Source organism: Oculina patagonica, chromosome 9 (genome assembly GCF_052425735.1).
Source record: "Oculina patagonica isolate OP01 chromosome 9, crgOcupat, whole genome shotgun sequence".
In the NCBI taxonomy this organism is placed as follows: domain Eukaryota; kingdom Metazoa; phylum Cnidaria; class Anthozoa; order Scleractinia; family Oculinidae; genus Oculina; species Oculina patagonica.
Window position 1 is genome coordinate 9,071,334 of NC_135766.1, and position 16,977 is coordinate 9,088,310.

The window sequence follows — 16,977 nt, forward strand, 5'->3', positions numbered from 1 at the left end:
AATAACGATGTCTTTCTCGCTAAGTTTTGAGTATCATGTGGAATTTTTAAATGAAAAATAGTGAGCCTTCTTAGATCACACAAACAAAGAGTATCAATCAAAGACAAATTCAATTGAACGGCAACAAACAGTTTAAATAAATTCCTATTTTCAATATTAATTTTGACCGGACGGGAACAATGCGTGATCGAGTTTAAATCTGTTTGGCTTGTCAACATAAGGCGCAAATTTACGGAAAATTATTTCAACCCAGAAAGGCAATCTCATAGTAAGTCCTGTTTGCGTGAACCACGGAGTGTGCATGACATGAATTCCTTTACCACATCATCTCCGGCTTGCTTTTTATTCTTTAACTTCTAAAGGGTTCCCACACGATATGCGAACAAACCCAGAGAACCCAAGAGTTGTTTGCAGTTTCGCATTTCACAATGCAAAGAGCAAAGATTTATGCTGCTCATCTCTTCTTCCAACAGAAAGTTCACATCTACATAAAGAAAATAAATTAATAAAGAATTACTAAAAGGGAGCTACAGTTCTGTAGTGTGAAAGCAATATATTGGTTGACAAATTGATCATGCAAGTCATTCTGATTAACCAAATAATCAGATTAACCTAAGTACAACATTGTTAGCTCCACATGAACTTCCTTGTAACAGCTGTACCTATAGCTAGTCAGTTGTAACATATATACATGTGTATTCCAGTGATGTACTGAATCGGTTTTTTTTAGAACATTTAATGTGTAGCAATGCTTTAAAATGTATTAGCATGCTTAAGCACCCTCAAAAGATCCTTACCTTCCAATGTTTAAGCTTTGGATCTTAAGCCGTCTAAGCAGGTTTCATCTGGACCAGCACCATGGGTTGTGCAAGCCTAAAAATAAATTGAATGTTAACTTTTGCATTAATATAACATTGTTACAGTCCTCTTTTAACCACTATCAATAATCCCAGACACATGCATGATTACTATGACATTAGAAGCCCTGATGTGCAAATAATAAGTACCTGGTTTTACAACAGTTATTAGTTGGCTATTTTCTGTTTGCTAATACCAATTTTAACCCACAACAAAAGTAAGCAAAAATGATTTACCCTTATAGCATCACAAAATGCACAGAATTCCAAGTCATAACCTTTCCCATCAAGATGGAAATCTTCATTACCACCCTTATTAAGCAGAAGACACAGAGCTTTGTAGTCTACAGTACCTAGAAAATCAAGAAAAAAATAATTTAAGATCAATTTTTATCAATATTTCAATAAATAATTACTGATTTCCTATTAACAATGTTTTAATAAGAAGTATCATAGGCCAAACGGTTAATTTAAATGAATTTAAATTGTGGTGGCCTAATGGTTAGAGCGCCGGACTCCGGATCGAGCGGTCCGAGTTCGAGCCCCAGCCGGGGTCACTTGTGTTGTGTTCTTGGGCAAGACACTTTACTCTCATATTGCCTCTCTCCACCCAGGTGTATAAATGGGTACCGGCGACATAATGCTGTGGGGGAACCCTGCAATGGACTAGCATTCCATTCAGGGGGAGTAGAAATATTCCTAGCCGCTTAATGCTACAGAAACCGGGATAAGCTTCGGCAGTATGGGCCGCTTGACTCGAGGCTTCTCCTTTTTTTTAAGTTTGATTTAATCAAATTAAATTTTCTGAAAAGTTTCACATTTATAATAAAAATTGAAAAAGCAAATGTACAGCTGGATGTCATAATCATTCTTTACACTAAGGTTAAGACAGTGTCATAAGTACACTAAGGTTAAGACAGTGTCGTAAGTGTTGCTGGCAGTCAAAAAAATGTACATTATGAATAGGACTGCAGTATCTTATCACCGAATAAGCGCCACATTTAAGATAAAAAAATTAATATTTGCCACCCCGAATAAGCAAGACACTTTACTCTCACAGTGCCTCTCTTCACCCAGGTGTATAAATGGGTACCGGCAAATTTACTGGGGGTAACTGAATCCCTGCGATGGACTGGCATCCCATCCAGGGGGGAGTAGCAATACTCTCAGTCGCTTAATGCTACGGAAACCGGAATAAGCTCCGGCTGTATGGGCCACTTGGCTCGGACACAGACTTTACCTACCCCGAATAAGCACCTGAGGGTCCAGATGCGGCGCTTGTTTAAGGAATTCTGTATAACAAAAAAAACCTCTACAATTATTATAAATCAATTGCAAAATAATTTAAGCTCTCCAGCCATCTTCCCTCGAGTTGTGCATATACATATCTTATTATCCACACGCATTGGTCGTAATGTGCGAATATTGGCCCGAGGTCTTGAAAGTACGGATCAAGCGAAGCGAGGTCCGTACAAAAAAGACGAAGGGCCAATAATTATTCGCACAGTACGGTCTTGAGCAATCTTGGCTAATAAGAGATTTATTACATGACTGGAAACTTTGTGTAGTGTTAATTGCTGCCCAGTAGATGTGGTGGAAAACAATGTGTGCCAAAACTTTTATGCACGCTAAAGGAGTTATAATATTATTTCTGTGTTTAGTCATTTCATTTTCAAAGCAATAAACTCCGAAAAAATCTTGCAAAAATCTTGCGCTAAATCGCCCGGGGATTAGTGCGGGATCATCCGGGACAAAACCCGGTCTGATGCTCGGAAAATATCGGCCCTCGCTGAGGACCGGAAATAATGTAATCTGATTGGCTGATTAAGTTATTGGCCCTTGGGCTACCTTAGTCGTGTAATAAATACACATTATTTTTGTACTTTAGTCCTTGGTATAGATATGACCTTGTACACTGTAGACCTCATAATTATAACCATGCATGGTCTGTCAATCGCTTGTCTTTAATAAATATGAATACACATGCATATTAATGTATGCAAGACCTCTTCCAGTCTAGAATTAAGACATAGCATGCAAATCATGTTGATGGTGACACTGACAATTTTGCACACCAATATTTATAACCAAGTAAAATAAATAGGTAAATAAATTACTCCAGGTTTCATTTGGTATCATGATTACCACAACCACTGATTTCTGTACAACAACAGAACTCCAATAAAATTAGAGATTGAAATAGTTAAAAATTACAGTTTCTCGCCTTTATTAGACACACCCCTTCATCATCTTACGGCTCCTGTGGAGAATTTTTTTCGAGGCCAAAGTTTGTCATCGGAAGAGAGGAGCTTTTTAGATAAATGTGCATGGATTTAAAGCGTTTAAAAATGTCCTAAACTGAAGCATTGACGTGTCCCACAGTTCTGACAAGGAGAAGCCACGAGCCAAGCGGCCCACACTGCCGGAGTTTATCCCGGTTTCCGTAGCATTAAGCGGCTAGGAATATTTCTACTCCCCCTGAATGGGATGCTAGTCCATTGCAGGTCCCCCCACAGCATTATGTCGCCGGTACCCATTTATACACCTGGGTGGGGAGAGGCACTATGAGAGTAAAGTGTCTTGCCCAAGAACACAACACAAGTGACCCCGGCCAGGGCTCGAACTCGGACCGCTCGATACGGAGTCCGGCGCACTAACCATTAGGCCACCGCGACTCCCATACAGTTCTGACAGTTGGATACTAATATATATTTATTTCACATTATGATGACAGATTTTAACGACATGTCTTCGCTCAGCCCCGTCACTGATATTATACCCTGTAGTGAATTGTCCTGGGGCCAAAGAAAGAACAGGACGTGCATATATTCCTGTAAAATGAAGACTTTTGACTTAAATTGATTTCAGGAAGGAAAAAAAAAAACAAGCAAACAAACAAACAAAATGATACAAATGCGATTGCAACTATTAGGGGAGTCAGGGTAAATGAGTCGCTTTGCAAAGAGAGGGACGTTTTTTTGCGATAAGAACGTCCGATTGTCGAGCTGAAGCTGAACTAAGATTGAATGCCTGTTTTGATTATTCGAGCCTGAAAATGTCCTTAGAATTTTCTTTAGTTTTATAACGTTTTGATGTTTTATTCTTTTTTTTTTTTTTCATTTAACCAAATAAAATGCAATTAATGCGATAGAAGTCATATTGTTTCGATGTTATCGGGGTATTTTTGTGAGAGGCATTTGACACTAAAAAGCCATTTCTCTGATTTCTTCAAAGGCGGAAGGCTACTGCGTGCTCAATAACTATCTTGTTGCATTGCAAACAACATGCTCAGCTCTCGTACGTATTAGCCTTGGAAGGCGGATAACCAATCCAACACAGTTGGGAATAATTAAGCTGCGATAGAACTGGAAGACGTCTGCATGATGAGCTTTAAGCCGCGAAAAGATGATATGCAAATTAGCCGAGGGTACATTCAATGTACCCTCGGCTAATTTGCATACGTAACTTAACGCCATGGTTCACACCTTGAAGCTTCGTGAAAGAGAGACAAGGTGTTATTTTAATTTGAATCTTTCGGTAAAAGATGACACTGTTGAGAGATGATTGCAATTTGCTACGGATAATTATGTTTAAAGCGTGAACGTGGCCTGCGTAGCAGGCGCCTGTATATTTCGAGCTCGTGTAGGGGAAACGCGAAAGGCGCGAGACGGCCTCGCAATTTTCATAAAACCCCGCTACGCTTCGCAGACTAGCGTTAACAATGCTGACGAATATCATCGAGCCTATGCTTTCTAAATGAACCCGCTTAGATGAAAAGAAAACAAATACCACAGCCACTCTTAACTTTATTTAAAAGAAGGTATTATTACGTTTTCTGTAGCGCCGAAATCATTGCAAATTAAGGATAAGGCAAGATAAAAAAGGCTAAAAAAATACCCGCGAGTAATACATTCAATGACTAAAAGCAACCGGAACAAAACTTTTTCTTCGTTTCAAAGTTAAAAAACAAGAATTACAGTAAACCTAACACATCGACACGAAGCCGCTTCTTCACTCTGCACTTAAAGCCGCTTTTAATTCGTTAATAGTGGGCCGATCTTGGGGCGACGCTAGTAAAGCATTAATTACTGCAGCAACATTGCAGAAGCGCGAAATGTTGTAAACAGTTTTGACAAGAAATGCCAGAGCGTATACATCGCTTTCAATCGATGGTTTCCCAGTCCCATCAACAAGTTCCGGTGCAATGTATGACTCTTTGTAATGAGATCGCAAATGTGCGGGTTTAGGTGGAGGATTTCTTGCTTTAGACAACATAACACTGTTTCCAAAGTCAATTATTACGGGATGAAGCCTTTTATCTTCGCGTTTCTCTAAGACAACATTATTTGATTTCAGGTCATTGTGTGCATACCCGCAACTGTGTATGTGATCCAAAGCCTCGGCGGTTTCGACAAGAATTCTGTTCCATGTTTTTTGTTCACTAATCAATTTCGTTTTCGCCGATTTATAAAGTGTTAGGCTATCACGTCCGTCGCCATGAAACTTTAACACAATACTCACTGGCTCTTCTTTTAAACATACACCGAAAAAAAGTGGTATGCCAGGGTGATCGCCCAGCTCAAGTAGCACATTCGCCTCGTGTTTTGCCTGCTTCTGTAAAAACGACACGCGTTCTTCACCTGGACGGCTTTTGTCGTTGTATTGTTTTACGACAACACAAATGCCTCGATACGTGCCTGGATAACATGTTCCAAATGTTCCATGTCCAATGGATCTTGCCGCCGCACAACGCGTCAAATTTGCTGGACAGATTTCCTTGACGCGCGTTAGGTTGCTTGACGATTTTGGTTTTGCGGCTATGCCCACTTTCCGTGTCGCGGTCTTTGATACAACTTTACTCTCTTTTTTCTTTTCATCGTTAAGCGCAGCGTTGACCATTCTCTTACCCCTCGACAGACACTCTTTCGGTTCTTCCAACCTTCTTTTCTTCGCATTGTGACTCGCGTTTGCTGGTGACCGAGGTTCCACGATCATTGCCTCCACCTCTGACTCTTCAGCTGACCCGCGCTTTCTTTCTTTTCTCCTGCGTTTTTGTTTTCTTCGGAGAGCCTTGAAGTGCTGAAGTGTAACTTGTGTAAATTCCTTCCGTCTTGTTTTCCGCTTCTTATTCGACTCCATAGTAAATTCGCGAGTAAAATGAACGAGAGATTTCCTTTTTATTCCCTATGCATTTTTCACCCATAACAAGAGACCATTGTTTCGCGGCAAAAATTTAATACCTTAAAATCATTGGTCAAAATAACAATGAACAATGGCAGCATAGCAGGAGTTCCCCACTCACGACTTTTGTCACATCATGTTAGTCCCCTCTACTAACTGTGGTCACATTTAACATGGCTGACACATATCTTCGCTGTGATGAATGTTCGAAAAAGTTGAAAACATTTCAAGCTCTTTTAAAGCACTTCGAGCAACAGCATGTAAGCAGACGTCTCCCTAGGCGGGCAAAGTTTTTACAAAATGATGAAGAAGTTCAAATGCCAATTCCAGAAGCAATAAGATCTCCCTTACAAGCACATTACAAGGCATGGTTGATGGGAATAACGGAGCGTATAAATGGAGTTCATCACCAAAGACACCGAAGTAAGTTCATAGCACAACTACACATGTTAACTATGATTGATTTATCTTTTCTTATTCTAAATAATAATCAAGCTTAGACATGACAACGCACCCACATGCAATACGTATCTGGGTTTCTCAGTCCTTTCTCGCACCTTCTTTCAAAAACAACTTAAGGCGCGCTCGCGGTTCCCTCCCTGTCGCGCGTTGGTTTTGAAGGATAAGTAAATACCCGTTTTAATTAACTTTTTCATGGTTTCGTTGACAGTTTAAAACTACCGTACGTACCGAGATATGTGTCCGAGAATAACTTCGGAAATCATAAATTGTTACCATAAGAGTGCCTACATACAAGTAAATTATTAAGTAATACTTTTCAAGCCCCCTCAAATACACAGTTTCTTTTCATTGAAAACAACAACAACAAACAAATAAATAAACAAACACGCAGTGAAATGAAAATTCCTTTAAAAGAAAAGATACAGTATGTTAAATAGGCCACATCTTTTTACAGGAAATTGGCAGACACTGGAGTTCAACATGGTGCCATCAAGTTTCTTCCAGCAGTTGCTCAGAAATCTGAAGGACCCCCAGCCTAATGCTGTCAGAAACCAGCAACATTGGCGAGCCCCAATTTTGTGTCCTTCGTCAAAAAAAGTGACATATCGCTTTTTTGACTTGGAAACACTTGAAGCAGCACTGGGAAAGCAAAACACTGTTGCTCTTCAAAAACAAGTGCAATGGAATGGTGATAAACAGGTCACTGACTATTTAAGCGATATGGATCCAAGAGAAGCACTTGCTGCTGCAAAAAACAAAGCTCATGGAAAAGCACCTAAACGCCAAATTACTTGCAGAAGCAATTTAGTGGTCGGTCATGGAGAAGGTCGAGCTACCCGCGAGTTGGATCTGATATGGTGGCCAAACCTCTACAACACTCCTTTGTTGGGGAAAATGTGCATTCGATTGTACGTTAATAGAGTGCAACTGTAGACCAAAATACAGAGCCCTTTTGCTATAAAACCAATCGACACTAACCAAGGATTAAAAAAAGTTTAATGTTTTATTTTATTTTCTGTTAACTGTTGCGGAGGCAAGTCAATAAAGCTACCGTATTTATTCAATTAAGCGCCCAACCTCGAAAAAGCGCTTACCCTTTAGGTAGGAAAAGTTAATAAGGGCCAAGCCTCGAATAAGTGCCCACACCCACCCCAACTTCTCTAAAAAAAAACTGAAGTGCACCATAGGAGTATTGATTATTATTGAAATTGAAAATGACTAAGTACTACTAAGGTGAGAGACTTCCCCGAAGACCGAGTTTTCTAAGTATTTTACAGAAACTTTCAATGAACTTTCTGCTTTGGTACATCTTAACCTTTTTGTTGTTTTTTTATTGTTTTCTTGCAACATAAACGTACTACTTGCTAAAAAAAGGTGAAAATGTAATAAACACCCACCTCGAATAGGCGCCCCCTCTCAAGGTCCAAAAATTAATAAGCGCTCAGGGCACTTAATCGAATAAATACAGTATTAGAATAAACAAACAGAAACTTTACTCCAAAATTAAATATAAGTCAGGCATGCTTAGAGCAACTGGGTGATATCTTTTCATATCAGGATAAAATCGCAGGGTTTACTTGATATAAATCAATGTCGTAGCTCAACCAATAATTATTATCCAAAATTAAGTATTACAGATTGCTACTGAGAGCATTCCTTTGCAAAAATAATATTTATTCAACTTTGCTACTGGAAAAATCAATGGGCATTACTTCAGTTGCATCTCAGCTAAGGTGAAGTGGTATATTTTTAAGAAAATAATTTTAATGCACAATTGTTTGGTTTTAAAGACAAGTTGTCCCCATGCTTTGTAATATACATACAAGAGTTCATAAAGTGGAAAGAGTCATCTAGGTTATAGGCACTAAATAATACTTAGTGTCAGATATCAATGACTGTGGACTGTCATTTTATTAATGTTTCATAGATTATTGCCAGCTCTTTTTTAAAAATAGCATTATCAGCACTTGATAACAATCAATCGCACAACTCTTTTTTCTTTTTTTATTCCCAATGGATTGCCAAATAACAAAACGATTCTGGTATTCTCAAATTCATTTCAATTTCTTAGTTTTTTGACTTGAACTCATTGCGTTAAGCCAGGGATAAACAATAAAAAGAAATCAATATATCAGAAATGAAATTGATACAATCAATGACTCAATATGAGTTGAATCCAATTAGATAAATAGAGTACAGCATCTGAATTGATTTGGGGCAATGAGCCAAATCAAATCATAGTCAGTGATCATGACAAATTTTCTTTGGTTTTTAATAAGTCTTATGGGAAATGTCACAAAGTGAACCGAATTATAGTTTTGGTTGCATGTTTGGTAACAAGTGTCCTCAAAGTGCTATTTATTCTGTAAACTAGGAATTTCATTATGAAAGTGAGTGCTGGTGAAGGTGAATAAAACAGTGGGAACTGAATTGAACAGTCAACCGGTCTGGAAAACTTTTGAACTTTGGAGGCATGAAAGGAGTTGTTAGGAGCGTCCGACATTTACAAAAATTAAATCTCCGCTTCTACAAGCTTACGAAGTAGTTTATAACAGCAACAATTTAGATTGCCAACAAGGGGTCACAACCGTGATTTTATCTTCCGAAGCGCTGGAAGCATAGCCCGCAACAAATAGCTATTTCGCACGTAGTAGCGGGAGCAAATGAGAGGTGGCTGTATTCGCAGGCTACTGGAAGCGTCGCGACAAGAATTAAAAAAAATCCCCGCTTCTACAAGTTTTCCGAAACTGTTTTCTAACAGTAAAAACTCTGTACTCAAAGAAAAAAAAATATGATTAAGCTTCAAATGATGCACCGAGTGTGCTTGCAACATTTTTACAAGCAAAAGTTTTTGTTTGAACATTGAATAAACACACCCGACAAGCCTGATTTTATCTTCGATGTTTGAGAAGCGTCGCGACTTTAAAAAGCGTCACGACAAAAATTATATCTGCCTCCATGATGCAAAAAGTTACTTTAAGTGGCGAAAGACTCAGACTGAAGTTACGATGAGCGAATACTAGTTGGAATTTTCAATGTGTGATGGATGTTTGTAATTTAGGGCCCATTTACATGGAAAGAGGATGATCCTAGCACAAGGATCATCCTCCTTTCATGTAAAATGGAGTGATCCTAGTGTTAGGATCATCCGACCGCCATGTTTTCAGCATTTAGTTTACATGTGAATGGTTGCATTTGGCCCTAACGCTAGGATCATTTTAGCGCTAGGACCATCCTATCTGAGATGAGGGATGATCCTACCACTAGGATGATCCTAACGTTAGGGCCAAATGCAACCATTCACATGTAAACTGAAAGCTGAATACATATGGCGGTCGGATGATCCTAGCACTAGGATCATTCCATTTTACATGAAAGGAGGATGATCCTTGTGCTAGGATCATCCTCTTTTCATGTAAATGGGCCCTTAGACAACCGAAGGTAATTATACTGAATAAACAAGCGCCGTCAACAGTGTAATGTTCCTTTCGCCGCGTCACGACATGAGGGATACCTCTGCTTCTGTAAGATATAAAAAGTGAAATCGAAACACAATATTACGAAAGTAAAGAGATACTAATCTTTTTTCAGGACACATGGAATATCATTCCGTTAGTTATCAAAAGGATTCGCAACATTTATGAAAAGTGAAACGTACATACCGGCACAATCATTATACTTCAGCGAGTGATGGGCGCATGATTGTCGTTTCAATTGTCCCTGATAATACTCTACTGCGCAGGCTTCGAGTCTTACATTAAAGAAAATTTTGGATTTTTGGCCCTACTGAATAAAATAGTGTGCTGTCTCGTTAACACTCGCCAGCAATAATAATAAGTGCCATTTATTTTCCAAATCAAATTGAAAAAGTGCAATGTTTGAAGGAATAAAAATTAACAAGCATAAATAAGAAGTTATGGCAGTGTATAATCATTTATTTGTACCTTTAGGTGTCTTTCAATCTAAGTCACTCAGTTACCTTGCACCATGCTGACAAAATACAACCAACTGTTCATCTTCACCATATCAAGATTCAGTTGTAAACAAATCCCAATTTCAATTGTTGCAGACCCTAAGGAGAGAAAACAGAAAACATCTGTTCATAACTATAATGAAATTTTCATTTTCTCCACTACAGCAATGCAATGTACTCTGACTGGAAGCACTCCTTTGCTGGAAAGTGTTTTTGTTACCAACAATAGGCAATCAATGAAGTATTATGTTCATAAAATGTATTCCTCATTTCGCTTGTTTAGCCCCACCGATTATATCAGAAAAATTCATCCTGTATTTTTTTTTTAAAAAAAATATTATTTCTGCAGTGAGGAAAATTACATTCTAAGTTCACACAAATGCAACTTACCTGAGACAATTTGAATGTGGCATGCTATGGATAAGGGCAGACAAGTGGCAAATTCACTGTTATATATCCTCAGCAATGTCGTTGTTCAAAAGGCACAGCTCGGTCAATGCATTGGCAAGTTAATCGCATGGTTAATTGATTGCGAATTAATTGTAACTTTCAGGTATCTGCTACCCAGGAAAGCACAGGCATGGTTAATGCGATTGCAAATTAACTGTAACTTTCAGGTATCTGCTACCCAGGAAAGCACAGGCATGGTTAATGCGATTGCAAATTAACTGTAACTTTCAGGTATCTGCTACCCAGGAAAGCACAGGTGTGGTTAATGTGATTGCAAATTAACTGTAACTTTCAGGTATCTGCTACCCAGGAAAGCACAGGTGTGGTTAATGCGATTGCAAATTAACTGTAACTTTCAGGTATCTGCTACCCAGGAAAGCACAGGTGTGGTTAATGCGATTGCGAATTAACTGTACTCTCAGGTATCTGCTACCCAGGAAAGCACAGGCATGGTTAATGCGATTGCAAATTAACTGTAACTTTCAGGTATCTGCTACCCAGGAAAGCACAGGCATGGTTAATGCGATTGCAAATTAACTGTAACTTTCAGGTATCTGCTACCCAGGAAAGCACAGGTGTGGTTAATGCGATTGCAAATTAACTGTAACTTTCAGGTATCTGCTACCCAGGAAAGCACAGGTGTGGTTAATGCGATTGCAAATTAACTGTAACTCTCAGGTATCTGCTACCCAGGAAAGCACAGGCATGGTTAATGCGATTGCAAATTAACTGTAACTCTCAGGTATCTGCTACCCAGGAAAGCACAGGCGTGGTTAATGCGATTGCAAATTAACTGTAACTCTCAGGTATCTGCTACCCAGGAAAGCACAGGCGTGGTTAATGCGATTGCAAATTAACTGTAACTCTCAGGTATCTGCTACCCAGGAAAGCACAGGCGTGGTTAATGCGATTGCAAATTAACTGTAACTCTCAGGTATCTGCTACCCAGGAAAGCACAGGTGTGGTTAATGCGATTGCAAATTAACTGTAACTCTCAGGTATCTGCTACCCAGGAAAGCACAGGCATGGTTAATGCGACTGCGAGTTGACTGTAACACTTAGGTATCTGCTACCCAGGAGAGTATGGTTTGGTCAGTGTAATGGCAAAAGTTTTGTTAGTGTAATCTATAATAACGAAAGACTGCTCTTTGTCTGGACTCTCTCCTTAGACATAAGAGCTGCCCATTCTGGCAAACTCTCACATAAATGTATGTCTTAATGGATCACAGAGACACTCAAGCCCCTCCACCACGTCAAGGTGGCAGTCTAGCTGGAGAGGAAGACTATGATCAATTGTTCAACAAAAAATCACGTCAAGATCAAAAGTTTAATAAATATTATTGTCAATAAAGAAAGTTAAACCCTGAAATGTTTAAAGCACTACTAAAATGGTAGTTGTTTCATTTAAGGCCAAAGCAAAAGTTGATAATCAGGGCTCGAGACTAATTTTTTAACTCACTGGTTTACTGGCCAGTGACATGTCAGATCTTACTAGCCAAAAGTTATCTTTCACTAGTCAGTATATTGATTTTTATCAAGAACAGTTGACTTTTCCGAGTTTTTCACAGCCAAATGGCTAGTAGGAATGCTAAAACTGGTAGCCAAAACCTAAATTTTAGTAGCCTTTGGCTAGTTGGCTACCGTTAGTCTCGAGCCCTGAATTGATTCACATAAAAGTTACCATTGCAATCCCATGATCAAAAGTTTTAACAATAATTTGGGAATAATTTACCTCCTAGTGGCCGTCCATCAAGCTTTATGTTGAACTCCATACTATCGGACAAATCTTCAGTTAACAGTCGCTGTTCCCTGATTGCCCACACCAGTCCGATTCCAGGTCCACACCATAGGCATGAAAATCCGTGTCCATCTTCTAAATGTGCATAGTGGTGCGAGCAACTTTAAAAGCAAGCTTTTTCACAGCCCTTATTTCATTTTTAGTCAAAAGTACTGCAGCAGCATCAGATTTACCCTGAAAGCAAACATATAAAATTAATACATTATTTTATTTTTCATTAATAGCTATTAATACAGAAACCGGCAGGATGTAAAGGCTTAATTAAACAAGCAATAAACAGGACTGTGCTCTAAGGGCGCCCGGGTGCCTCAGGCAACTAACTTTTTTCTTTGGGGGACCAGGTAATCTTATTTCTTTCATAGATTGAAGCTTTATGCTGGGCACCCTGGATCTCATAGTTTCAAAACTTTGGACTCCTTGTAATTTTTCTTAGAGCACAGCCTTGAATAAAGAAAAAAATAAAATATAAGCGATGCAACCCACATGTTGAATGGGAAATAATTGCCGTCTGTGACTTGATTAACATAATGAGACAGATTGCATAAATCGTGCTCTTATGGCTCGCAAGGCAAAAATAACGAGGGACAAACCTACAGAATACAGTCCCAAACTAAGTGAAAAAATAGTGGAATTATAATTTACTTATTCAATGGTATACAAGCAGCCATTTTGCTCAATCAATCAATTTTGCCAGGCATAACTAATCGATGACATCAATGACATCAATGAAATCAATGAGTACCATCAATGAGTAATCGATGGGTAATCAGTTGATTAGTCATTGATTATTGCCGATGATCAATGAGTAATCAATGACTAATCGATAGGCCACAAAATTTTTGGTCATTGATTAGTCATCGATTGCATCGATTAGTCATTGATTGCATTGATTGCTCATCGATATAGTCTCGTGGTTGAAAACCGGAACTTGTAAAAGTATAACACGCTATAACAGCATAACAATCTAACAATATCATGGTAACAGGTGAAAAAAGTACAGAAAGTAAAAGTGCTTGCAGCTGTTCCGGTGCGTAATGTAAGTGCTTATGATGGCTGTCTCCCTAAGCCAAAGCAGTTTTACTTTGCTGACAAACATCCACCGACCAAAATCTATAACCACGTAGTCGATTCTTGTCTTCGTACTTGTTAGTTTCTTTCCAGACTGGTTGGTTTTCCTGTTCAATCGTTTTGTTATTAAATAAAGAGTTAGGTAAAGTAAAATATTGAAATATCATCAGTATTTGTGCTTAGCCCTTCACGTCGTGATATGCTGGAAGGTTATTTGACCTTTTGTGAGGGTGTAATTTCGTCAACAAGAATGCCAGTTATAAAGCAAAATATGACTAACATAGAGAAAAAAAATCACAAAAATAGTACAAGAAAGCAAGGAATGTGTCTTTTGTGTGCAGTATGAAAGTTGATGAGTAATCGATGGGTCATCGATGAGTAATCAATAACATCAATAGGTAATCAATTACATCAATGAGTAATCGATATCATCGATGAGTAATCGATAGGCCACAAAATTTTTGGGCTTCGATTACTCATCGATTACTCATTGATCATCGCCAATAATCAATGACTAATCAGATGATTACCCATCGATTACTCATTGATTACCAATTGATGTCATTGATCATCGATTAGTTATGCCTGGATTTTGTTATAATGTGGGATGAGGTTGCCCTCCCTATCAGCAAATTCATGTATAAAATGCATGTTAGTTGCTTGTATTTTTCCTCACCCCTCCAGGGCTAGGATAAATACTATGCAACATGCAAAATATCTACATGTATTAAACATTCAATCATTTTATAAGGTGTATTTATTTTAACATGTACAGATGAACTTACCCTACTCTTTCCAAGCTTGATGAGATTTAGCAATGTTTGCCAACCAGCATCGGGTAACCTTGCTTGGAGCTTAAAATATAATAATACCCAGTCAGGAACGTTCATGCTGTGTAGTAGCCGTAGGTATGTTTCTGGCAACAGGAGCTCCGTCAGACCTTTCTTAGTTCCTTTAGCATCCATTACGAGGTTAACAATTTCTGAAAGGGTTTCAGACACCTTTTGTTTTTCTTCACTACCACCATAGAGGAATGTGTTGCCCAAAATGCAGGCCAGGCTCTCGTGGTACTTGGCCAGCACACCATCAAGCTCTTCAGTGACTTTCCTGCATTCCACTTTTCGCTTTTTTCACAGTAGGACCAATTGAGTTGCTTTTCAATGTCTCCTCGATTAAGCTTGTGTTGCTACCACAGCCACTGTCACTATTGTTGCTGGTCACACAGTGGTGTTGCTGTTGCTACTCTCATTTAAATGAGATGGGGAAGATGTCGCCAAAGGAGAGGATAAAGGCAGAAAGGAACTCAAGAACTCATTTGTCTTTTCGAGGTTCTTAATTTGTTCCTCTAGTTCGGCGATTTTAGAGTTCAATTTCTGCAATTCAGGAGAACCCTGGTTTGAATCGAAGCTTTTCCCGCCAAAACTGCATCGTGGCTTTTCTTCGCACTCGCTCGTCCAAGGCGATTCGATTCACTGCATCCACAACAGGAATAAATTTGGACGATCTCAGGAACCCATCTGCAGCAGAATCTCGCTGTCTGAGCAGTGCAGCGAAAAGACCAAACGAAGAAGCAACAAAAAGTTTGTTCGGCTGCATGTTAAAAGAACAACCTCGTTTGGCGGGCTTAAGATCTGCTGGTTGCACAGAGCATATTTCCTCTGAAAATCGCTTAAAAATATCACTTTTGGCAAACCTGCCGGGCTTAACGCCACAAAGACTCGAGGAAAGCACATACCAGTGGTTTTCAGGGTCAAGATTCTTGCCAGTGACTCTTGCAAGCGACCAAGGATGATCGGAAGACGGCGATCCATCGACGATTAACTCCATGTCGAAAGCGCGCCGAACGTTTCAAACACCGATCTCATTGCGCTTTCCAATTCGAGATTCCCTCTTAGGTTACACATTATTAACGTAGTAAACGTTTAACTTGTAAAACAACCCGTAAATTGCTGCTGTAGAGTGATTTTCTCTAAAGAATACTTCGAAATGTACATCAAATGTACAACAACCTTATCCAGTTATCTGTTATCTGCGACCGGAGGTCTGGAGCCTAACTGTGTGTGACGACACAAACAGTAGCCGCCACGCGCGCGCACACGCGCGCGAAGCCCGAATTAGGCCTAGTTCACTTCTTTCGCGAGACCCCGGTACATCTTAAACCACATATAACAACGAATTATCAAAGATTCTGCATAATTTCATGTTGTCACTAGAACGGGTATGGCAACATTTAGACGGCGTTATTATTGTTAAAGCACACGCATCAAATGCCTGTTTTGTGCTTTGATCAAGTTTTAACTGTTGCGGTTTTAAATTCCGTTCGCGTTTATGGAATCGATCCTTAAATTTCTGTTTTCGAAACCGTTTTAAACAACCTCAGTTTGTCAGTTTAACTAGCGTCTGTGGATTTTGTAATTTCTGTTCTATTTCTAAATTTTGTACCCGCTTTTCCTTTGACGTCTTTTGTTTCGCAGCAAATACCTGGTGCGCGGTACGGCAACATGATCTGTTGATTATAGGTCATTATAATATTTGACCGTGACTCAGCTTGCGAAAATCGCTTTGATGACCTGTCGACATAATGAGCTTATCTTAATTCTAATTGACAAAACCTAACACATCATGGGGATCTCAAGCTGAGAATTTTTTAGGAGAGTAAAGCTCCTCATGCTTTACATTAAATATTTCAAGCAGACGCAACTTTTGGATGTATCGTCTTAATTTGTTAAGCGCTACATAAAAATGACAAGAAAACATCCCGTTTTAGGTAAATGTGATGTCGTGTAGGTATATGTAAGGGGCGCCTTTTTGCAATAAAAGGTATACAAAAGGGGTACCTTTTCTATCAAAATGGTATATAAAAGGGTAAGGGGTTGGATCTTCGGGCGGAGCCTCCCCGTACAAAACTTTTTCGAGTTAGGATTTTTTTGTTTCTTGATTTCTCTTCTTAACATTTAAAAAATCTCTCCAAAATCCGTCGGTGAAGCCATGTTAATAGAATTTACAGTGACAAGTAACTACCAACTCAGATGACGGGAAATACGATACGATTTTTTCGTATCAGACTTGTGATTGGTCGTACGAAATTTTTCACTCGTGAGAAAAATCGTATACCACTAGGATTGCTTCTAATTAAAGAGAATCGATTTCTATTCGAGTCGTTTGTGTTGAGTAAATCTCATTACTTA

The 16,977-nt window shown here is 39.0% G+C and overlaps 2 protein-coding genes and 2 pseudogenes across 3 annotated transcripts in view; all 4 read right to left on the minus strand.

Moving 5' to 3' along the window:
* The window catches only part of LOC144665657 (CUB and sushi domain-containing protein 3-like), a 546,049-nt gene that overhangs the window by 59,637 nt on the left and 469,435 nt on the right, over positions 1 to 16,977 (minus strand). The window lies entirely within an intron of this gene.
* Positions 279 to 2,996, minus strand: LOC144666569 (uncharacterized; annotated as a pseudogene).
* On the minus strand, positions 8,158 to 15,038 carry LOC144666570 (uncharacterized; annotated as a pseudogene). Its single transcript, XR_013573210.1, has 5 exons — positions 15,013 to 15,038; positions 14,575 to 14,966; positions 12,656 to 12,895; positions 10,480 to 10,572; positions 8,158 to 10,022 (listed from the first exon to the last, which is right to left on the minus strand). The product of XR_013573210.1 is annotated as an uncharacterized LOC144666570 (transcript).
* On the minus strand, positions 14,918 to 15,778 carry LOC144665800 (uncharacterized). The gene has a single exon (XM_078527098.1). The coding sequence runs from the start codon at positions 15,614 to 15,616 to the stop codon at positions 15,170 to 15,172; it is 447 nt and encodes a 148-aa protein (XP_078383224.1). The 5' UTR covers positions 15,617 to 15,778; the 3' UTR covers positions 14,918 to 15,169.